The 23741-nt window shown below is 43.5% G+C and overlaps 1 protein-coding gene across 1 annotated transcript in view; it reads left to right on the forward strand.

Annotated features, from left to right (window-relative positions):
* LOC126335550 (uncharacterized) overlaps window positions 1-20881 on the forward strand; it is a 432035-nt gene extending 411154 nt beyond the window's left edge. The window contains exons 16-17 of the mRNA XM_049998951.1: window positions 4844-5195; window positions 20299-20881. Coding sequence (XP_049854908.1) covers window positions 4844-5195; window positions 20299-20667 — 721 coding nt within the window. The 3' untranslated portion in view covers window positions 20668-20881. The remainder of the gene's footprint in view (window positions 1-4843; window positions 5196-20298) is intronic.
* The last annotated feature ends 2860 nt before the right edge of the window (window positions 20882-23741 follow it).

Consider the following 23741-nt stretch of genomic DNA (forward strand, 5'->3'; position numbering starts at 1 on the left):
CGAAAGGTTAACAAATGGGCTTGAAAAGAGATTTTTTTAATAACTGTATCAATGCATCAGGAGTCGTATCTTCTAGACAGACATGTCTTAAAATCACAGTTGAAAGATGAGGCTTGTTTTTTTCTGTATCAGTACTCTTTCTTTAACTTCACTTGTCATTCATCGATACTTTTATTGTGTGATTTGTTTGCGGAAGTTAGCAATTTAAATTTAAAAAAAAAACCTTAAAATCTTCCTGGGTTTGTCTGCTTTCCAGCAGGCAAATCATTGTACTTGTCATGCTTTTTCCAGCGGCATGCATTCTAACATTTGACCGCCAATAGTCTGTTGCTACAGTCCTTGTAATGAATCCCAAAACGAGGTGGCTGTTACTGACAGTTATGTAACTGAAGTTCTAAAAACAAATCAGTAAATAGCTAGTACAATGTCGAGTGAAAACAATTAGTCTGCTGTTAGTAGGCACTATTTATTTACCTCCAGAAAGCATTTCGAATGTTTAAACCTTTATCATCAGCTGAATTTATGTGGATTTATATATCACATACGTGTTGTGTTAAGACTTTGGAGTAATCTTTGGTTCTGATAAAATCTTCTCTAGTTGACAGCCGAGTCAATGCGTTGTTCTCCAGCAACGTTTCAACACGTTTTTTACTTGCCTTCTTCAGGCGCTGTACAGTAGACAGTTTCTAGACCAGAGGGTAGTCAAACTTTTTTACCTACTGCCCACTTCTGTAAATGTGTTAGTAGCAGAATTTTCTAACCGCCCACCAGTTCCACAGCAGTAGTGATTTATACAATAGGGAGGTGGCTTTACTTTATGAAAATTATACAGTAGATTAACAACAAGTTAAAGCATATAATAATAATTACTTACCAAACACGTTATGTCAAAATCTTTTGAAAACCTGGTGAATTTTTTCAAACCCTTGCCGGTTACCGCCCGCCATGAAAGCTGGAGCGCCCCCTAGTGGCCGGTAGGGACGAGGGTGACTGCCCACCACTTGTCTATATAGTGTCGCAGGCTACACCCGAAAGACATTCAGTCCTCATGACGATAGAGATCTAAACCTTCGAAACGCATTGTGGACATAAATGAACAGCGTGTGGTAACGATAAACATGTTGTTTCATTCGGTATTAGCAACAGTTACGGTAAATCCTAACCACATATGGTCGCACTTAAAACTAGTACAGTAATACAAAGTGTAATACCTAGTTAAATTTGCTACAAGCAGTAACAGTCAGAAACAAACGAGCAACGTACAGGTGTGTTGATAACGCTCTGTATAATCGAACTCACCACTATCAAGCCACATAACTGACGTGTCGGCAATACAGTCTGTCCGTCGTTGAAAGTTCTCATATAATATACCTCAGCGAAGCACTGACACGTAAGTACGGATATTCCCCAGTAATACTGTATGGCTAAACCGGATTCTTGTTTGTAAATTTCGCCAAGAGATGTGCCGTCGAAGATTTTTTTCTTCGACTCGGTGGAAGTTGTAACATTACAGGACATATTGGGACATATTGAAGTATTCGATACTGTAGACTTTTAGGGGATGTCGATACAGATATGCAAAATGTAAAGGGAAACTTTGGTGATGTTTAAATATTGTACTGTGTCAATATTAGGACATTTTGCACAGAAAGAACAAAAATAGAATTAATGTAAATATATATTAGTATTAGTAACCTATTTTCATTCAATTTTGTAATTATATTTCATTTTGTGAAAGAAAGACTCACTGTTTGCTGTAGCTCTGATTAATTGTATAAATTATCAGTTTTGAGCTAAATTATTTCGTATAATATGGACAGGATACTTTTAAAAACTCACCAGCTAAAGAGAAAGTCTATAAATGAACGTTTAATGCACACTTCTGGAACTTTCTATGGAGAAATTCTATATTATGATCGCAAAAATACGAAAACTTGTGAAAACTGTTTCATAACCTAATTTCGAAAGACGATTTGTATCAAGAAATATTGCTAAAAAGATTTATTTACGTTTTGAAACACGATTTAAATCATTTTACATATAAATAGTTGTTCTAAATCACTCAAGAAATATCCAGAATCAAATGTCAAGATATTTCTGGAAACATCGGTACAAATCTGGTGAAGGTTATCCAGAAGCTGGTAGAAAAATGTTATAAAATCTATTTGGAAATTATGCTTGTAAGAATTTATATGTACTGATCCTTTTACTTACTTTAATCTGTACTAAAATTCTGTAATGTCTAATTTAGTTTTGGGTCGTGAATTGCTATCGTATTGTAAACAAAACATTGTTAAAGACTCTCATTGTTTGGAAGGATATTAGTACACCTAGGAGTTGTCAGTTGCCAGTTCGGATATGCAGTGCGGTTAGCTCGGAGAGTCAGTTGTTGAGTCTGTTAAGTCTGTCAGTTCTGTTTGTAAATAAACGTTTGTAATGAAGAATTACTTGTTGTCGTCAATATGAACTCAAGACCTTTTGCACGAAGCAGACACCTCCTAATGCAACGTTTTAATTTGGTGTTGAGGAGCTGAAATGTTATAATTTGGTGCAGAAAGTCCTGGGACGTTATAATTTGGTTGAGGAAGCTGGGATGTTTTAAAGTGTACGCCAACAGTGCGCCATCGTATGACAAAGGGTGGGTGGTGCACATACTTCCATGCCGTGCAAGTAGTGCGGATGGCGAAGAACGAAGTGACACACCTATTCCCTGTGAAGGGCCACCAGTCGTAAGAGAAATGGAGTCCGGACGCCACAAGACCGGCGTATCTCAATGGAGACGGTACTGGAAAGCGTGAGAGCCATCCATGGCATGGCGACTTTTGTCTTACACACTGGTATCAGAGCAGCCCTCAGTTCCGATAGAGATCTGCCCACCATTCTCGCTGATACTGATTTGCTGCGTAACCTCTTTTTTCTCTGCGGATTATTTTTGAAGTGTTTTTCTGTATCCTTTTGAATTATTCCCATTTTTCTTGTGTTCTATGGCTGTTAAATGTTTTGCAGGCTTGTGTTCTGTCTTCCATGGCTCTGTCGCATGTTATGTTCCACCATCGATGTTTCCTTTTTCTCGGTGATTGCCCCAATTTTATCAGTGCTCTCATTTTTTCTGACAGCTCTGTCGAGTTCTTGCAGTTGATTTTCGTAATTTCTTCTGTTACTACTTTTTTTGTTTGGTTGCATGTACTCTGGATCTGTTCTGAAAGGTCTGTTGATTCTCTTGATTTGTCTGATGGCTAAAATTATTGTTTGATTTGGAGAAGGTATTGATCAGACTGAGAACCACCTTTCCTAGTTCTTGCGTTCATTATTTCCTAGCATTTTTCATGGAGATTGCTACGTGGTCTATCTGAAATTCTGCTAGAGCATTGTTGAGGGATTTCCAAGTTACTACCCTACTGGCCATTAAAATTGCTACACCACGAAGATGACGTGCTACAAACCCTAAATTTAACCGACAGGAAGAAGATGCTGTGATATGCAAATGATTAGCTTTTCAGAGCTTTCACACAAGGTTGGCTCCGGTGGTGACACCTACAACGTGCGGACATGAGGAAAGTTTCCAACCGATTTCTCATACACAAACAGCAGTTGACCGGCGTTGCCTGGTGAAACGTTGTTGTAATGCCTCGTGTAAGGAGGAGAAATGCGTACCATCAAGTTTGCGACTTCAATAAACGTCGGGTTGCAGCCTATCGCGATTGCGGTTTATCTTATAACGACATTGCTGCTCGCGTTGCTCGACATCCAATGACTGTTAGTAGAATATGGAATCGGTGGGTTCAGGAGGGTAATACGGAACGCCGTGCTGGATCCCAATGGCCTCGTATCATAGCAGTCGAGGTGACAGGCATCTTATCCGCATGGTTGTAACGGATCGTGCAGCCACGTTTCGATCCCTGAGTCAACAGATGGGAACGTTTGCATGACAACAACGACCTGCACCAACAGTTCGACGACGGTTGCAGCAGCATGATCAGCTCGGATTCCGAGGCTGCGGTTACCCTTGACGCCGCATCACTCACAAGAGCGCCTACGGTGTGATACTCGACGACGAACCTGGGTGCACGAATGGCAAAATGTCATTTTTTCGGATGAATCCAGGTTCTGTTTACAGCATCATGATGGTCGCATCCGTGTTTCGCGACATCGCGGTGAACGCTCATTGGAAGGGTGTATTCGTCATCGCCATACTGCCGTATCACCTGGCGTCATGGTACGGGGTTCCATTGTTTACACGTCTCGGTCACCTCTTGTTCGCATTGACGGTACTTTTTACAGTGGACGTTACATTTGAGATGTATTACGACCCGTGGATCTAAACTTCATTCGATCCCTGTGAAACCCTACATTTCAGTAGGATAATGCACGACCGCATGTTGCAGGTCCTGTACGGGCCTTTCTGGATACAGAAAATGTTCGACTGCTGCCCTGGCCAGGACATTCTCCAGATGTCTCACCAATTGAAAACGTCTGGTCAATGGTGGCCGAGCAACTGGCTCGTCAGAATACGTCAGTCACTACTCTTGATGAACTGTGGTGTCGTGTTGAAGCTGCATGAGCAGCTGTACCTGTACACGCCATCCAAACTCTGTTTGACTCAGTGCCCAGGCGTATCAATGCCGTTATTACGGTCTGGGGTGGTGGTTCTGGGCACTGATTTCTCAGGATCTATGCACCGAAATTGGGTGAAAATGTAATCATATGTCAGTTCTAGTATATATTGTTTGTCCAACACGTTTATCATCTGCATTTCTTCTTGGTGTAGTAAGTTTAATGGCCAGTAGTGTTGTTTTTTGTGTGGTTTCTGGAATTGCGGAATTGGGGTAATTTACTGCTGCAGACAGCCACACATCTGCAACCGCTACTGCGGAGGCAGCCACACGGTGACGACGGCCCAGCAGCGCGTGTCTCGCGTGGGTCACTTCCTGGAGCAGTGGGGGCCTGAGGCGATCCAGCTGCTGGAGGGTGGCGTGAAGGGCACGGACGGCCGCATGTACAAGGCGCGCGGCAAGGTGGGCTCGCCGCTGGCCAGCCCGAGGATGGTGTCCGTCACGACGTCGCCGATGAAGTTCCCCCAGGGGGGCCTGCAGCTGCCTGTCGAGGACGCCGCCGGCGCCGTGCACGCGTCTCTGGAGGAGGTAGTGCTGCAGGCGGTGACGCTGGAGGCCGAGGCGGAGGCGGGGGCGAAGGAGGTGAGTGGCCCTCCTTCCGATCCCACCCGTGAGCGCCGCTGGTACAGGTACTGAGGGACTCCACTGCAGCCTGTCTGCGTGATGAGCGATGCACTCGGCGATGGTGGGAAAATGTGCGTGTGTCGGAATGAGATAAGCAACCCTGGTTGGGAAACGGTTAACGAGGGGACCTCATGACTGGCCCTCTTCGATTTTCTTAACATGCGGCGTGTTCTAAAACTGAGCGCGGGTGACCAATATTTAACTGATGGTGGACTTCAATAAAGTTTCGCGCATACAGCGCTGTCTATCGGCTCTTTAGGAACGTAATGTTGATTTGATTCAGTAGCCGTTCGCCAGTTGGTGAGAGCAGATCGCAGTGACAGAAACAATTTAGACAGCGTCAGTTGTGAAGTGCTCGTTGTGATTAGATTTTTTCTGGCAAAAGGATCTTCACCCGCTGAAATCCATCGTGAATTACGTCTAGTGTATGAGCCTGAAATACATAGTTAAATTAAATCGGACATCAGTATGTGTTATAGTTATACTGATAGAAAAACCTATTTTGTGGGATCCCGAATGAGATATAGTAAATAAGTTTTGGATTTTAGCATACAGTAATCGATTTGAGGCGCTCAGTACCATAAGGCTGTAGCATTTATTCTAGTTTCCGACATCTGTTGATCTTATGGTGAGTCAGACAGATCTGTGCAGTAGGCCAACATTGTACCTACGAGCATAACCGAAAAACTGCCTCACTCATTGCTCTGATATTCCCTTAGATGTGGGATCGAAGGCGGTGTGGTTTTGGCCGTTATGGCTATCTGTGCGTCATTTGTATTCTAGTCGACTGACCTTGTTGGTAGATAGTACTAATTGAATTTAGTAATTTCCGCAAACTGCAGTTTGTGTTTAGAGTTAGTTGTCCGGACTGCGGCTTTCCCGTGCAGTGTCAGCATGAACTCTGTTGAACCTGTATTAAGCGCCAACACAAAAGAAAATACCCAGGACAAGTTAGCCGCAAAGGAATTGGGGCCTCTCAGACCAGATCCATTTTCTGAGAAAGTGAATAAATCAAATAAGCGTGACTACGAGCGAAAATTTAACAAATAAGTATGTAACAAGCGTAAGTTGTTGTATGGGTGCAACGTAAGAATGCCTGATTTTCAACCCAGAAGTTAATTCGTTAACTAATACATGAATTAGGGACCTTATACATTTGTCCCAAAAAATAAAAAATCCCAGAAACTCCTACTTACACAAAAATGCAAAACAGAGAGTAGCGAAAGCTTAAACATTATTTCGTTCTTGCCATAAACAGCACTTAATTATGTACAAAAAACAAAATTCCACAAAAACAATTCATCGTTTTTTCAGACAAGTTATGCATGTTATTATTATTAATATTCTTATTGACAGCGGCTGAAGCTGTATAAATTTGTTGATAAGCATAACAGTTATACAGCAGATGCTACTAATTTCCTACTCTCATATATACCTGAATTTAAAAATTTGTGAACACCCAGAACGAATACCTATGAGCCGCCACTCTCCACTACTGTTTTAGCAGCGCAGTAGCAAGATGGAGACGATTTGTTTTCCCACATTGTTACGGACACGAGGCGTGGCTATAGCACACCAACGCAGATTCGAAACAACAGCCAATGCAGTAGCGCCATTCAAGTACACCCAAACAAACAAAAAGTTCAAGCAGTGTCCGTTCTCGAATCTAAAAACGATGACTACCGTTTTTCTGGATGAAAAGCGCGTTCTTTTGATTAGTTTCAGGGACCATGCGTCAACAATTACTGTTGACCTATACTGGGAAACGCTAACCAAACCGAGACGTGCGATCCAAAATCGACGCCGAGGAAAGCTGCAGTCTTACGTAATCCTCCTCCACAAAACGTACGCCCTCACAACGCTGCCAAAACGAAGGAGCAGATTCAACATTTTCGTTGGGAACCTTTGATCACTCTCCGTACAGTCCCGACCTTGCACCAAGCGACTACTTCCTCTTCTCGTATTTGACAGTGGCTGTGTGGTCAACGATTTCACAACGACGATGAACTCAGGACTGGCGTTACCAACTGGTTCAATTCCGAGGCGGCCGACTTCTATGCAGAAGGTTTAAAGAAACCGGTGCGGCGTTGCAGAAAGTGTGAAATTAATGCAAATTAGACGTAATAATGTATGACTGCCTACAAAAACAGTTTCTCATGAGTTTATTTTTTATGAACGAACAGACCTCAGTTTTGGAATACACGTCTTAGTTAAAGAATCTGACGATCATTGTCGCTTCCTAGACATTAGTATCCCAAAGCAGTACGACACAATTCTCTAAAAAGGAAAAAAGGGCTCGAAAATAATCGCCTAAAAACGTTAGAAGAGTTTCGAGCGCTGTTTAATACAATGAATGCATGCACTTATACAAAACCGTCAGTAAATGCGTGTGCAGTGTATTAATTTAATAACTAAGAAACCACTGGTTCCATTCTCGCTAGCATATTTTTGTTTTTATTTAAGTTTTATTATGAAATTGCAGTTTTATTTAACGAATATTCTTTCTTTCTTTAAATAAAAATAAAGACTTTCTATTATTAATTATTGTCATTCACAAAAAACCGGGCATGTGTGATTAGGACTCGCGATCTGAGGGCACCGTACAAACTTAACTGTGTATATAGATAGTTGTCCCGTAGGTTTTGATCAGTGACTTTTCGAGTATCAAAATACGTGACATAAATGGCGGGATCTTTTGATCGCATTCATTTAGAAGCTTAAATTTTTTACACCCCTAAGACGTCGCGGACCTGCTATCAATAAAACATCAATATTACGGTCAACGCTGACCTTCCTTTTAATTTAACGTACATGATCGTTGTGCACACTGCACTCCATGGAGTCGCCAATCAATAACAAAACGTTTATCCATTTCGTTAGGTGGGATTCTGTTCAGACGTACGTTATCATTGAAATGAAGGTGCCGCTTTATTTCTAGATGTCTGTTGCGACTCATACACTGTCGTACACAGATTATATCAAAGTCCTCATCTTCATTCCAGTATAACTTTTCCTGTGGAGGAGCATGGCATACTTTGAAGAGTAGTATACCTATGAACTTTTTTTATGCATCCATTGGATAACTCATAGCTGTGATTATTGTTCTGTGTAGCATATCGGACACTTTCACTGACGCCGGCCGTGGTGGCCGAGCGGTTCTAGGCGCTACAGTCTGGAACCACGCGACCGCTACGGTCGCAGGTTCGAGTCCTCCCTCGGGCATGGATGTGTGTGATGTCCCTAGGTCAGTTGGGTTTAAGTAGTTCTAAGTTCTAGGGGACTGATGTCCTCAGAAGTTAAGTCCCCTTGTGCTCAGAGCCATTTGAACCATTTGAACCACTTTCACTGACAATCAAGTTCAATACCTGTTCAACAAAGAATTCTTCAAAGCACTCAACTGCAGATTTTCCTTTTAGTGCTGCTAACAAATTGGATTTTCGCTGTTTAATTTCTGCTGTATTAGCATTGGTTTTAGAGTAAGTCTCGTCTTCTGTTACCCAGTTAGAAGTGATAATAGCTTTCACTTTCTTTTTTCGTTGGCCTGCACGTTCCCATTTCCCTTTTCTCCATTGGCACGAATTTCCAAGGAACCTGGCACATCAGATGGAACAGTATTTTCAAATATATTTTTGTCGATATCTTCACAGTCAGACATCTCATCCACACGATCTGGAGGGAGCTCGACAATGTCAATGTTCTCATTCACGTCACCATCACCACCAAAAGAAGCCAGCAAGTTCGGGTCATTTACAGTTTCTTCAGTTTCCCTCATAGAAAGTGATTCATCGCGACACACTTTGCCCGAGGAGCAAATAAAAGCAAAATAAAGTTTTACGTGGAAACTGTCATGAGCCCCAAATGGGGACGGAAGGTCAGACAGGTGTCATTCAGAAATCGATAAACATCTTCTCAAAACTTTACGGAACATGCCTGTATATAAAAGTTATTTACATAATAATATAACTTACGCTGTTTTGAAAATGCGCAACTCCTGTAACGCTGACAAATGTAGCTTCTTCACAGAAATAAAAGAGTACCACTCACTCGTTTAAGAACACCTGACGAAACTTTAATGCAAGCGCTCGACAAACGTCTGGACAACGATGGTCAATGGTAGCATTCGCTACCAGCATCATTAAAATTGCAAAATTTCCGTTACAAAGAGACATCCCGAAATGAGGATCATGGCACTTAATGGGTTAAGTGATGTCTTCGTAGGGTAAGAAAATTTAAAAGTCCGGTCCAGAGCACTCTTTATGTCTCCGAAACACATAATTCCCACTGTATTTTCGCGCAAGGACGTGGTTCTAGCTTTTATCCGCAGCCCAGTATGCACATCTTGCTTGGTGCAAACATGTGCTAGGTGACGGATAGAAAGAGGGAGGTCGTGAGCAGCTCGCTCATCAGATTTTATCTTAGTTGATTTCCTCTTGTGGGGTTATCTGAGAAGTTTTTACTACAATTTACCTGTTGCCGTTGGTGTGAAACTGACAGCAAGAATTTTTGGTGCCTATGTCAGTCCTCTGGTATCATACCGTTCTCGATATCTTTCTGAGTTGCGTATTATTTACACGCGACTTCTGTGTTACTTATCTATGTTTCTACCTCCTCTTGTACTTCCGCTCGCTTCCCCTCTGTTCTTCCTGCCACTAACAAGTAAAAACTATTCTTGCGTGCTTTAACGAACCTCACATCATTCAACCCCTTTTTTCTGTTAAGGATTGCCCACAGCCCTTTTCCCACTTTATTTTCTTCAATCCTTCATTACCTCTTTCTCTTATCAGTCCTTTCAGTTTTAACATCACTACGCCACAAAATACTTAAAAAGCTTTCAGTTTATTCCCCTCCAGGTTTCCCACAGTCTGCGTTACACCTCCAGACAGCGCTGTGATCAGAATCAGGAACGTGTTCCACTCTTTTACCAAAGGTAGTTTTACGCCTGTGAGCCGATCTGATTGAGATGGTTCTCGTGGTTCAGCCATCTTACGTAATCTTGTTTCTAGATAGCACTATTCTTTCACTTATTTTATACCTTTGCCTTGCTCAATACTGATGTTTAACAATTGGCTACACTCCCAATAGTTATACTTCAGCACTTTCACCTCTGGTTTGTTTATCTCTATTGTGTTGGCAGAAGAGACAACACCGTGTTACTAGAGAAGGCCGAAATGCACGCGCTTCAGCTCACGCAGGCTGGCGTGAGGAGGGAAGGACTATACTGACGTGAGATCTGGAACATGAAAAGGAATTAGAATTCAGAAAGCGGACGTAATTAGTTTGATACTTAACTTTAATCCATTAATGATGAACATCGCTCTTGAAGGTACATGATTCACAATATCAATATCAATAGTAACTTAATATGGCGCCTTGCTAGGTCGTAGCAATTGACGTAGCTGAAGGCTATGCTAAATTGTCATCTCTGCAATTGAGAGTGTATGTAGACAGTGAACCATCGCTAGCAAAGTCGGCTGTACAACTGTGGCGAGTGCTAGGGAGTCTCTGTACTAGACCTGCCGTGTGGCGGCGCTCGGTCTGCAATCACTGATAGTGGCGACACGTGGGTCCGACGTATAGGACCGCGGCCGATTTAAAGTCTACCACTTAGCAAGTGTGGTGCCTGGCGGTGACACCACAATCCCTAAAGTAAATCCTTTACTAGACCGGTTGTAATAAGCCTCTTTTTTACTTTCAACTGGAAGTGCTGTGTTGCCTCTGTACTTCTGAATACCAGATAGTAGTCTGTCTAGTACCGTAGCTGTCTGCACGCGTTTGTACAAGCGACTGGAGAACACTCCAGGAAAAGGTTATCTTTCGTTTTTTCGTTTCCATAACTGTTTGTGCTGTTCTTAGTTTCAAATGGCGGATAAAAAGCAAACACCGCATTAACGTGAAAATAATAGGAAGGACGAAAGCGTAATCGACGATCAGCTGGTTGGAGTGTTTGAAGAGAGTGTAACTAGGAGAAGGAAAAAGCTTGTCATAGTGTAGGAATGTGTTTCGGGACATTTAAAAATTAGCTGGGGCGAAATCGACTTGCGCAAGAATCGTCTCTGGCAACAACGAACAAACCAGACATTACCTAGAACGGGGAACCACTCGACCTATTGTGATTTAATTGTCATACCCTTCGAAACAATTCGCCAATTCATTAGTAACGCTTAACGCAGAGAACTCTACAGACCTAAACGTAACTTTGGATGTACCTCAAGGAAATGTCAAGGAACTATTTACAGTATATATAAATTACCTAGTAAATGCTTCGGAAGTCCCATAAAGATGTTCGTGGATGATGACGATGATGTACATAGAGAAATCGCAGAAGTAGAAAACTGTAGAAATGCAGGAACGCCTGGAGAGGAACAACGCTTGTGCAGGGATTGTCAGTTGACCCTCAACATAAGGAAATGTAACCTACTGAGTGTAAGTAGGCGGAGACATCCCTTTTAGTACGACTACACGATTGTTCAACAGTCACAGCCATTAGACCTAAATATCTGTGAGTACGCGTATGGAGCGGTTTAAAGTAAGAGCCTTTGTGTTCTGCCTTACAGCAGGTTTTGTCATGGGGGAAGCCTCGTGAGAGCGGTCCACCGCGTGAGCCGCTGGGGAAGTGATTCCAGTGGTGGTTTCCCGCTGCCTTCCACTGGTGATGATGAAATGATAATGAGAACAACACAACACCCAGTCCCTGAGCGGGGAAAATCTCCGACCCACCCGGGAATCGATGCCGGGCCCCTTGGCGTGGCAGACCGCCTCGCTGACCACTCAGCTATCGGGGCGGACGGTTTAAAGTATAACGACGACATAAAACTAAACATACGAAAGGCAGATTCCAGACTGCGAATCATTGGAAGAATCGTCTTCTTACTTGAGCACCACAACAGACATTAAAGTTAATTATTAATAAAAACCATCTTGGTTGTCTTTCATCAGTGAAGATGGGGGCAAACTGCAACGATAGGAAGTAAATCAGACCTAAGCAATAGGGGACAATCATTACAAAAAATGTGTACAGAAAAATAATGCTATGAGCGCTTGCTGAAAAGTAAGACTTCCTTATTTTAAGTCAAAGCTCTTAAAGCTTTTTAAATAAAACCACCGTCATTACATATTTATTCTTCATCTCCACATACACTGATCATCCAGATCATTATGACCACAGACCAACTTTCGACATAAACTCGTCCAGGCAATAGTAGCATCACCTGGTGAGGAATGACTGCAAGTCAGAAGCTCACACGGCGAATGTATCACCAGTGAGTGTGCTGTCCTTGTATAGAATGGAGAAGGCGCGCGGTTTATCTGAGTTCGACCGAGAGCAGATTGCGATGGTCCAGAGGCACGACTTCTCGGGTGTTCGAGGAGCGCTGTGGTGAGTGTCTCAAACATGTGTCGAAACCAAGGTGAAACGACGTCCAGACGCCTTGCAGTTGGGCGACTACCCATAATTGCAGATGTCGGACGTCGTAGGCTGGGCACAGTGGTAAAACAGGACAGGCGGCAAACTGAGCCGGAACTAACATCAGACTTTAATGCTGGGCAGAGTGCAAGTGCGTATGAACACACAGTGCGTGGAATACTCGTAAAGATGGGCCTCCGCAGGCGACGACCCATGCATGTGCCAATATTAACACCACTATACCGCCAACTATGACTGAAATGGGCACGTGGCCGTCGGCACTGGACGTTGGCGCCGTGGCAGAGCGTTGTGTGGCCTGATGAATCCCGATACCTTTTTAATCATACCGATGGGAGAGCGCGAATTCGCCGTCTTCCAGTGAAGCAGCCCTTGACACCTTTACTGCGGGACAGAAACAAAATGGCGGCGGCTCCATTATGCTCTGGGGAACATTCGTGTGGGCATCCAGGGGCAGCATAACGGCCAAGGATTATCGTACATTGGCTGCGGACCACGTACACCTCTTAGGGATGATCACGATTCCCGACTTCAGTGGCATATTTCGAGACAATGCGACATCTCAGAAGGCCAGGAGTGTGTTGGAGTTGTTCGAGGAACACACTACCGAGTTCCAATTGATGTTCCGGACCGTAAATCGACAGATCTGAATCCAATCGAACACATCTGGGATGTGACTAGACGTGGCGTTAGAGCTCATCGCCCCCTCTCCGGATTTTCCGGGAACTGAGTGATTTGTGTGTGCAGAAGTGGTGCCAACTCTCTCCCCTCCCCCAGTGTGGCCTACTAAGGCCTCACTGCTTCCATGCCACGACACATCGCCACTGTTGTCCGTGCTAAATGTGATCCTAATATTCTGGCTAATCAGTGAAATTATTTCTCAACATAGTCACCCTGGCGACGAATACATTTCTCCCGACAAGAGACCAGTTTGTTAATACCTTCGCTGTAGAATGTTTGACTTTGCTGACGGAGCCACAACCTCAGCTCTGCTTGCATCGTTTCATCACTATCAAAGTTAAGTCTTCGAAGGTGTTCTTTAGGTTTTGGAAACGGATGAAAATGAGATGGGGCCAAGTCGGGACAGTAAGAAGGATGATTGATGACAGTGAACCGAAGGTGTTGCATTGTTGAAGATGTCGCAGCGCTCGTGTGTGGTCTGGCGTTGTCATGACCGAAGCAGATGTGGTCCACGTGTGGACGAATTCCTCGAACTCGTGGTTTCAGTTTTCCGAGGGCCTCGCAGTACCTCGCAGAGTCAGTCGCGTTTTTAGGCATGAATTCTAAATGCACGACACCTTGAATAACTCCGAACGTGATCATGACTTTGCCTACTGATGACATGATCTTGAACTGTTTTGGCGTCGGTCATTCATTGTGGGGGAACACCGTTGATACTCTCTTGTAAGTTTTAAAAAACCATAAGTGCTGATTTTTATGGCTTGGGGGGGGGGGGGGAGGAGGAGGAGGATGGTAATAGGAAGATTGAATGGGTGAAGAGGTACGTTTTGGACCAAAATTTTAGGAAGTAGAGATAATCAATTTTTCGTATATTGTTAAAATGTACAGTACCTTTCACTGCTTATTTATTGACAGCTGCTTGTATATCGAGCATGCACGTGTAATTTCCCATTTTATTGCCCCCTACTTGCCATAACAACTGCACTCGGGAGTACTGTATTGGAACGCTAATATTAAGATGCCATTCTTCGCCGGTGAATAGGCACCTTTCGCGCATTACCACAACTGCAGCGCGCTGTTATCTCAACTACGCTCCTTCACACACTCGTATGGATTGCAACTACAAGCGCAATTGCTTCACAAACTCCTCACTGAAAAACACCCGGAGTATTCGTTAGTGATGACATACGATGTAACAAACGAAAGTTCAAGGTTTACTCCCACTTTCTCCGCCGCAGTACCTACAATGGTAAGCTCAATTGCAGCGTTTTGCTTTTCACATTACACTGATGAAACGACTAATCAGCCGTATCTTTAAACTGTACAAAAGAAATATTTCTTCTAATTATAGTCTGGTTTCTATGACTCTTCAAACTTACCACTCGCCAAAAAACGTTCGGAAAAAAACACATTTTCTCTTAAATATTACTTCGTATGTCGTCTCCTTTTCAACTAAAATTAATATTCGTACACCAGATAAAAGTAACCATATCCACGATTCCGGCAAGGTAAGACACATCGATGTTTGTTGTGCGATGAAACGAGAACAGGAGCTGAAAATTGGAGGGTCAATCATTATGAAATGGATTGATAGATTAGTGATATCCTGTGTTGTGAACGACGTAAACTTTACGATGGGGTCCTACGTCTACAACCAGTAAATGGCATATACAGAATTTTGGTATGATTTAGTAACTGCGATAATCGACTAACACGCCTCATGAATGCGAACTATATCCTCTACGCCGCACTACTCACTCAGTTCCTCCACTGCTAGGTAGCAACACGGTTCGTCTGCCGATGTATCTGCCAGATTTTTAGCTTCTGCCCTCTTCATGTCCACACACTGAAGATGCTTTGCAAAAGTTCGCTTCCGGGTGTTACGAGGTCTTCCTCCTCTTCTGTACCCATTCGTTGGTTTCCACAACAGTGGGCATTCTTCCAGTTTTCATGTGTACGGCCTGTCCGGACGCTTCAGCGAAGATTTTATGCAGATCACTTCTCAGCCCTTCTTCATTTGAAACGCAGTCTCGATAAGTGATCACTGATCAGATTTTATTTTAAGTATCATTGGTGGAAAACATTGATGTTACCTGCTGATTTTACTGACGTTTTCCAGGTATCACTGTTTATACGGCATTCCGTCGGATGACAGCCGAACACTGCGGATAATGGGAATCTAACTGCCATTTAGATCACGTTCGTTGTTACAGATTGGGGTGCCAATTTAGGCTTTTCTGTTCTCATGCCAAATGACAGCCTAATTGTCTACACTGACAAGGAGACTCTGTACCCGAGAGACCAATTCATTGGGTGCTTTCGGGGTGCCCGAGAAGGACTTTTCTGGTTTTGTTGAGGTTTTAATACCACAATGGTCTATACAAACCAACAAGTACGTCAGAATATATGCAAAGTCACGTACAGCCAATTGGCATGAAACCAAATTCTCTATAGCTTTCCCTGAAGAGCCGTGGCAGGTCCTTGCAATAAATTTTATAATACCACAGTTCCTCTAAAACTAGCTTGGCAGCTGAAGAGTTTGTTCTATTACCATAAAATGTCACTCTGAACACGCTTTTCGCCAGATGCGAGGAAGGCTGTCTTTAGATCGGCTGCATAGTAACGTTGGTGATCCCACCTGGAATAAGAAAAATGCCAACACAGACATACGCTGCAATACAGTACCTGTACTAGATACGTGACGTTTGCTTTTTTGTTACAGAGTGTCATATAAACTTGTGTGACACACATAAAATCTATGTATTTGGCTTCAGCTTATATAGCTGTGACCCTACTGCTTCAATTCCACAATAAAGTAGGTTGCTACCTTGGAACAATGTAGTTTTTGCTTCAGATAACTTTCCTAAATTTGCTCAATTAGTAACTTTATTGCCAGGAACAGATATTCTTGGTTTAGAATATATTGTAAAAACGTACCGGTTCTTCCCATCATAACTACGCCAAAGAAACCAATCGGGTGAAACTCTTGCAATGAAAATTTACCTAACTTTTTGCTAAAAGCTAGACTATTTTTCAATTGGTCCTTGTACCTCAAAGAATTTTTCTGCAGCTTATTATTATTAATTCTTTCTATCCGAACATTAACACATATTATTCGACGAGACAGAAACCGGTCATCTTTTAGTACCTTCTGTTGCTCTATACTTCGAGCAGATATATTTCCACGTTACATTTGAAAAAAATAGTAAAAAATATCAAAACGTACAGCAGGTTGTTCCAATGAGTTGCAGACACAGAATTATTCGAAACAAGAAAAAGAGATTGTGGTAGAACTCGAGCATTTCGCACGCCAGATATGCAGAAGTGAGTGGATGATCCTGAAACACGTGTGCGAAGAATTTGAGCTGCTGAAGGTATTAATCATGATCTTGCGTAATCAGTTCTGCACACCCAGTTACTTCATCCAAATCGCTTGCAGCCTCTAGAATCTATCTGGCCACGAGACTGACACGTCGGATTACAGGTCAGCCATTGGATTCTAAGACGGAGCTCTGAAATCCTACAGTTCACAGCTTGCATTTTATTTGCGGTTGAACTGGGATTCACACAGAGAAAGAAAATGAGTGACCACACCAACTATGTGTTGGTAGATAAAAATCCTTAAGTGATCATAGAAACAAGGCAACACATTCACATAGTATCAATATGTGTGAAGGAATTGTGTATTACAGACTCATAGAGCCGTAAACTTTACCACACAAATTAACAGACACTGTTTATCACGAATTTTTGCACGTCAAATTACCCACGCTATTGGAGATCGCTTTCCTTGCAGAAAGACAACCGATGTGATATCACTCCAGTATCTGCGACTAATACCTGCCACAAAGTCTAATGAAAGGTAGACTGATCGATGACACCAAGCAGCATGGACTCCTCTTTCTGCTGACCTTAATCATGTAAATATCAGGCTATGAGCACATTTAAAAGCATTGGTTTGGTCCACGCCCATCGACAAAGTGTACGCAGGCGAATTCCACGCAAGTGACCATATCCTATGGCACCAGTTCATGATTCTCTGAGGAAGAGGGCTAACCGATGTGTAAGACTGTGTGGCAAAACACACTGAGAAGCTAGTAGACTATCAACAGACATATCTTAGGACGCAATACATTCTCAACAAATAGACAGACGGAAAAGAACCCATCACCAAGAAAAAAATTCATGTGGAGGGGTGAAATTTCGGGAATACGTTTGTTTAAGTAATGTATGTTAATGATTAACATTGCAAGATCACAGGTTAATGTAAGCTCGAGATAAACCGTTCCAAATATGGGTGTAATCGCCAGACTGTTGGATGCAAGCATACAGACGTACATACACGCTGTTGTACAGGTGCCGGATGTCAGTTTGTGGGATGGAGTCCTATGCCCGTTCCACTTGGTGAGTCAATACAGAGACACGTTAATGCTGGTTATGAATGACGTTGGAGTTTTCGTCCGATGATCTCCATGTATGCTGGACAGGAGAAAGTTCTGGTGATTCCGCGGGCCAAGGAAACATTTAGACACTCCGCAGAACATGATGGGTCACAACAACGGTACGTGAGCGAGCTTTATGCTGTTCGAAAACATCATTTGGAATGCTGTTAATGAATGACAGCACGACATGTCTAATCACCAGACTGACGTTCAATTTTGCAGTGAGGGTGCATGGGATAAGCAAGAGAGCGCTTCTGGTGTCTTGCGAAATCGCATCGCAGACGGTAACTCCAGTCTAGGTCTGGTGTGTCTAGCAAAAAAACAGGGTGATTGCACGCCCTCAAGTGGCCTCGTTGTAATCAAGACATGACCATCACTGGCAACGAGACAATTCCTCGCTGCCCTCCAATGAGACACCACTGAAGTCGCAAATGGTGGTGGTTTGGGGTCAGTGGAACGCACGCCGCAGGGCGTATGGCTCGGACCTGTCCTTGGAGTATCCTATTTGTAACAGTTCGTTGTGGCACTGTGGTTCAACTGCTGCTCAAATTGCTGCTGCACACGCAGTACGATGCGCCAGAGCCACACCACCGAACACGATGGTCTTCCCTGTTGGTAGTGCTACGTGGTGGTCCGGAGCCCGGTCTTCTCGAGACAGTGTACTCTCGTGACCAACCGCTGCCAGCAATCATTTACAGTGACTGCATTCCTGCCCAGTCTTTTTGCATTGTCGCTGAAGGAAGACCCAGATTCTCGTAGCCCTATTGTACGACTTCTCTCAGATTCAGTGAAGTGTTGATAGTTACTTCTTTGTCGCTTTAAAGGCATTATTGACTAAGATGTACTCTCCATGTGTAACTAACGACCGCGACTGTTACAGCGTGTGTTTAAGGCACCCTTGATCTGCATCTACTATGCGACTCGTGTGAAATTAGAATAGGCATCATCTTTCAGGCGCCGAAATACACGTAGCAAGTTCGTCTATGTTGCTGTTGCAACTGTTTTCCGTCTGTGTATTTGTTTCCGCATATATTTTAGCAGAATTTTTTTCTATTTTTCCAAGTTTTTCCTGTAAAAACACAGAACAGAGGAAAGTCCACTGGACCTGACGGGATACCAATTCGATTCTACACAGAGTACGCGAAAGAACTTGCCCCCCCCCCCCCCCCCCTTCTAACAGCCGTGTACCGCAAGCCTCCAGAGGAACGGAAGGTTCCAAATGATTGGAAAAGAGCACAGGTAGTCCCATTCTTCCAGAAGGGTCGTCGAGCAGATGCGCAAAACTATAGACCTGTATCTCTGCAATCGATCTGTTGTAGAATTTTAGAACATGTTTGATGCTCGCGTATCATGTCATTTCTGGAAACCCAGAATCTACTCTGTAGGAATCAACATGGATTCCGGAACCAGCGATCGTTTGAGACCTAATTCGCTTTATTTGTTCATGATACCCATAAAATACTAGATACAAGCTCCCATGTGGATGCCATTTTCCTTGACTTCCGAAAAGCGTTCAATACAGTTCCGCACTGTCGCCTGATAAACAAAGTAAGAGCCTGCGGAATATCAAACCAGTTGTGTGGCTGGATTGAAGAGTTTTTAGCAAACAGAACACAGCATGTTGTTCTCAATGGAGAGACGTCTACAGACGTTAAAGTAACCTCTGGCGTGCCACAAGGGAGTGTTATGAGACCATTGCTTTTCACAATATATATAAATGACCTACTAGATAGTGTCGGAAGTTCCATGCGGCTTTTCACGGATGGTGCTATAGTATACAGAGAAGTTGCAGCATTAGAAAATTGTAGCGAAATGCAGGAAGATTTGCAGCGGATAGGCACTTGGTGCAGGGAGTGGCAACTGACCCTTAACATGGACAAATGTAATGTATTGCGAATACATCGAAAGAAGGATCCTTTATTGTATGATTATATGATAGCGGGACAAACACTGGTAGCAATTACTTCTGTAAAATATCTGGGAGTACGCGTGCGGAACGATTTGAAGTGGAGTGATCATATAAAATTAATAGTTGGTAAGGCGGGTGCCAGGTTGAGATTCATTGGGAGAGTCCTTAGAAAATGTAGTCCATCAACAAAGGAGGTGGCTTACAAAACACTCGTTCGACCTATACTTGAGGAGGTAATGTCAGTGGCACGTAAAGGGCCCTCCGCCACACACCGTTGGGTTGCTTGCGGAGTATAAATGTAGATGTAGATGCAGAACTTTTCTTAAAACTTACTGTGTAGCCTATGTTTCTGACACTAATCGTGCTATAATACCCCCTTGGGGTACACTGCAAGTTACTTGCTCGTAAGTCGATTTCGCTCCTCGTTTTTTTTTTTTTATTTCTGAAACATGATATATCTCATTAAGGATATCGAGCAAGATCCATTATGTACTCATTACTTCTTTCTATGATCGACGAAGAGTTACTAGCGTGACTACCATAAATAGAAATAAATTGTTCTATTTCTCATTCTCTTATTGTGCTTAAGTGGTGCGTGTTTGTATGCAGGTGGCAGCAGCCCTAGCGCAGGAGGTGCCGGAGGCTGCGCTGGAGATGGGAACTGACACCTATGGTACGCAAATGGCACAAGAGATGCTACACGAACTGATTCGTGGAGGGTATCCGTCAGTGGTAATGGAAGAAGAAGAGTCCGCAGCTGACGCAGCTCCTACGGAGGAAAGTGCACCGTCTGAAGAAGTAGCGCCATCAGAGGGAGAAGCAGCAGGTGCAGAGGAACCTGAGGCCGCAGAAGAACCTCCGGCAGGGGAAGAACCTCCGGCCACAGAAGAACCTCCGGCCGCAGAAGAATCTTCGCCTGCAGAAGAACCTGCACCAGCTGAGCCCGAAGGCGAAGCCGCACCTGCGGAGGAGTCTTAACTGCAAGTTTCTGTGGCATTACGATGTGAGCGGTCATGTCCTTCTGCCATTTAAAGCGCATATACTATCTGACTGTCATATTACCTACACACTGTGAGCTCCACAAAATTTTTTGTCATAACCATTAGACAGTTTTGCTTTTGTTTTGTCCTGATGTATACTGATGTCAGCGGAATGTTTTTGTGCTGGTATTAAACTATATATAACAGAATAACAGTCTGTATTCGTAGGCATGGTGCTGAAACATTATTGTTGTACAAGGGCTATTAGCAAAGTAATTCCCGATCGGTCGCAAAATGGAAACCACTGAGAAAATCAAAACGTTTTATTTGCAACCGTTAGCTACACCTTGCAGCAAATTCTCTACATAGCCGCCGCTTCCACTTATACATTTATCGGAGCATTGTGACAGCATTTCAATACTCTCGTCATAGAAGGCAGCCGCCTGTGCTTTGCGCCAATACTTTACATTGTCCTACAGCTTGTTGGCTGCGCCAATATGTTCTCTTTGTAGCCAGCGGTTCACGTGAGCACAGATGACAATCATGGGGAGCCAATTACGGGCTGTACTGTGGGTGATCAAACGCTTCTCATCGAAAATGCTGCAGGATGTCTTCATAGACCTGCATAGTGCGAACGAGAATTGTCATGAAGGAAGAAAGCCATGATAGTTACGTGTGCTGCGTGGCATCATGCGAAATTTCTCACTAGACCCTCATACTTGGCGGGAGAAACAGTTGCCCTAGGAGGCATCACTTTGCGCCCAGAACTGAAAAGAGCGCGTGATGCTATAGATGGACGTGCTAGGGACACTGTGCAACACATCTGTGCAAAGCTTCATCGGATTTTCACAGTGGTTTCCATTTCGCGACCGATCGATAGTTACTTCCGCAATAGCCCTCTTGTTTATTCACACGCTCTGTTCATAACGAGGTAAATCACTGTTCATATGGACGACACATCATGAAGGTCAGAGTTTTTCATATTGTTAATACAAGAAAACAGATAATAATGCTAGAATTGAATTATGAAGAGGCGAGAGCGGTTGAGTAGATGTTTTATTTTACTTGACAATAGAAAATCCTCAGCAATTATATTTCATATGTTAGCCAGATTCCTCAACCTCCCACCCTCCCTTTCATACTCTCAAATCATGAACTGGGAACTGAAACGCTCTAGTGGTTCTATGGGGTAGGGTCTACACAAGCGTCTTGCTCCTGACGTCGCTCTCACACACCAGTAGCCAAAAAATTGTGACCGTATGTTCAGTAGCGTGTTGGCCCATCTTCAGAACGCAGTACTTCAGTGATTGTGCCTCACATAGTTTCTACAAGTCACTGGCAGGACTGTCTACGCACAGGTCGTCTCGTTCTCGTAAATAACAGGCCTGTGATTTGCAGGCGCGGAGCTGATGCTCGATAACGTCCCAGATGTGTTCCACCGGGTTCAGATCAGGCAAATTTCCTGCTAAAGACATAACGTATATTCACTATCATGCTCCTCAACCTATTGTAGCACGGTTTTGACCTTGTGACACGAACTGTTATCCTGCTGGAATATGCCGTCGCCGCCGGAAAAGAAATCTTGCATGATGAGATATAGGTGGTCCGTAGCAATGTTCACGTAGTCCGTAGCAGTCATGGTTCTTTCGGTTACTACCACAGATCCCATTGAAGTTCAGGTGAATGCCCTCCACTGCATCATAATATCCCTATCTGCCTACCTCAGAGACGCAGTGTATATTTCGAGCAGCCATTCACCTAGATAACGGCATATCCGGACACGATCACCGACTTGGTTTATCAAGAAATACAACTCATCCGACCAGGACGAACATTTTCATTGATCCAGAGCCCTCTCTCGATGATGGCATACCGACTGCGATCGTACCTGATGATGTAGTTGGGTAATCATGAGAAAACCTAAGCATCGTGTGTTGTGGACTCCCGTGTTCAACAATTTGGGTTGAATGATGTGCTCTGAAACACTTGTCACTGAACAGGCATTGCCTCAGATCGCCAGGTGTCCTGCTTCAGCGAGGGGCCAGCCTCCAACCTCCACTTTCTGTAGCGAGGTGTGGTCTTCCAACACAATGTCACTAACTCGTCGTTTCATGGCCTTTTAACCGTTCTCCATAGATGCTCATGAGAGTAGCGCGCCAAGACCCTACTGGCTTCGCAGTGTTCGAGGTGATCGTTCCCAGGAGCAGGGCCGTAACACTCTGCTCTTTTGCTAAGATCTCTTATGTTAGTGCATCCCCCGTTTTCAGTCCACATCGGCGCTAGAGAAATTACTCATTGGTCTCTGCTCCATTTACATAGTTTCCTTAACGTATCTCATTCGCGCCAGGCGGCTTTCAGTCTCACGGTGGGCAGGAATCATAATGTTTTTGATCATCAGGAAATACGAGGTGCGACAATAAAGTAATGAGACTATAGTGAAAAAAATGTTGTTTACCGTTTTAGTCAAGTTTAGTGTTGCCTCCTTGAAAGTAGTTACCTTCTGATTGCACACAGTTTTTCCAGCGCTTCTGCCATTAATGTTAACACTTCTGGAACTCATCTTCTGTTATGTACTCCAAGACCCTCGCAACAGATTTTTGGACATTTTGTGTTGCTTGAAAATGGTGTCCCTTGACCGCTGTTTTGACTCTTGGAAATAGAAAAAAAGTCGCACGCAGCGATATCTGGTGAATAAGGTGGCTGTGGTAGCACTGAAATTTGTTTTGAGGTCAAAAATTGCTGTACTGACAGAGCAGTACGGGATGGCGCATTATCGTGATGCAGAATCCAATTATCACCAATGTTGGAACGGACACAAAGAATTCTTATACGAAGTGTTTCTAAAATTTCTATGTAGTAATATTGGTTAACTGTAAGTCTAGGAGGCACCCACTGTTTATGAACAATTCCCTTGAAATCAAAGAAGCACACAAGCATTCATTTCACTTTTGTCTTTGACAAGCGAGCTTTTTTTGGTCTGGGTGATCCCTTTGAGCACCATTGCGAACTTTGGCGTTTTATCTCTGGATCGTACTGAAAACAACAATTTATCTCCAGTGATAACACGACACA

Source organism: Schistocerca gregaria, chromosome 2 (genome assembly GCF_023897955.1).
Source record: "Schistocerca gregaria isolate iqSchGreg1 chromosome 2, iqSchGreg1.2, whole genome shotgun sequence".
NCBI classification, from domain to species: domain Eukaryota; kingdom Metazoa; phylum Arthropoda; class Insecta; order Orthoptera; family Acrididae; genus Schistocerca; species Schistocerca gregaria.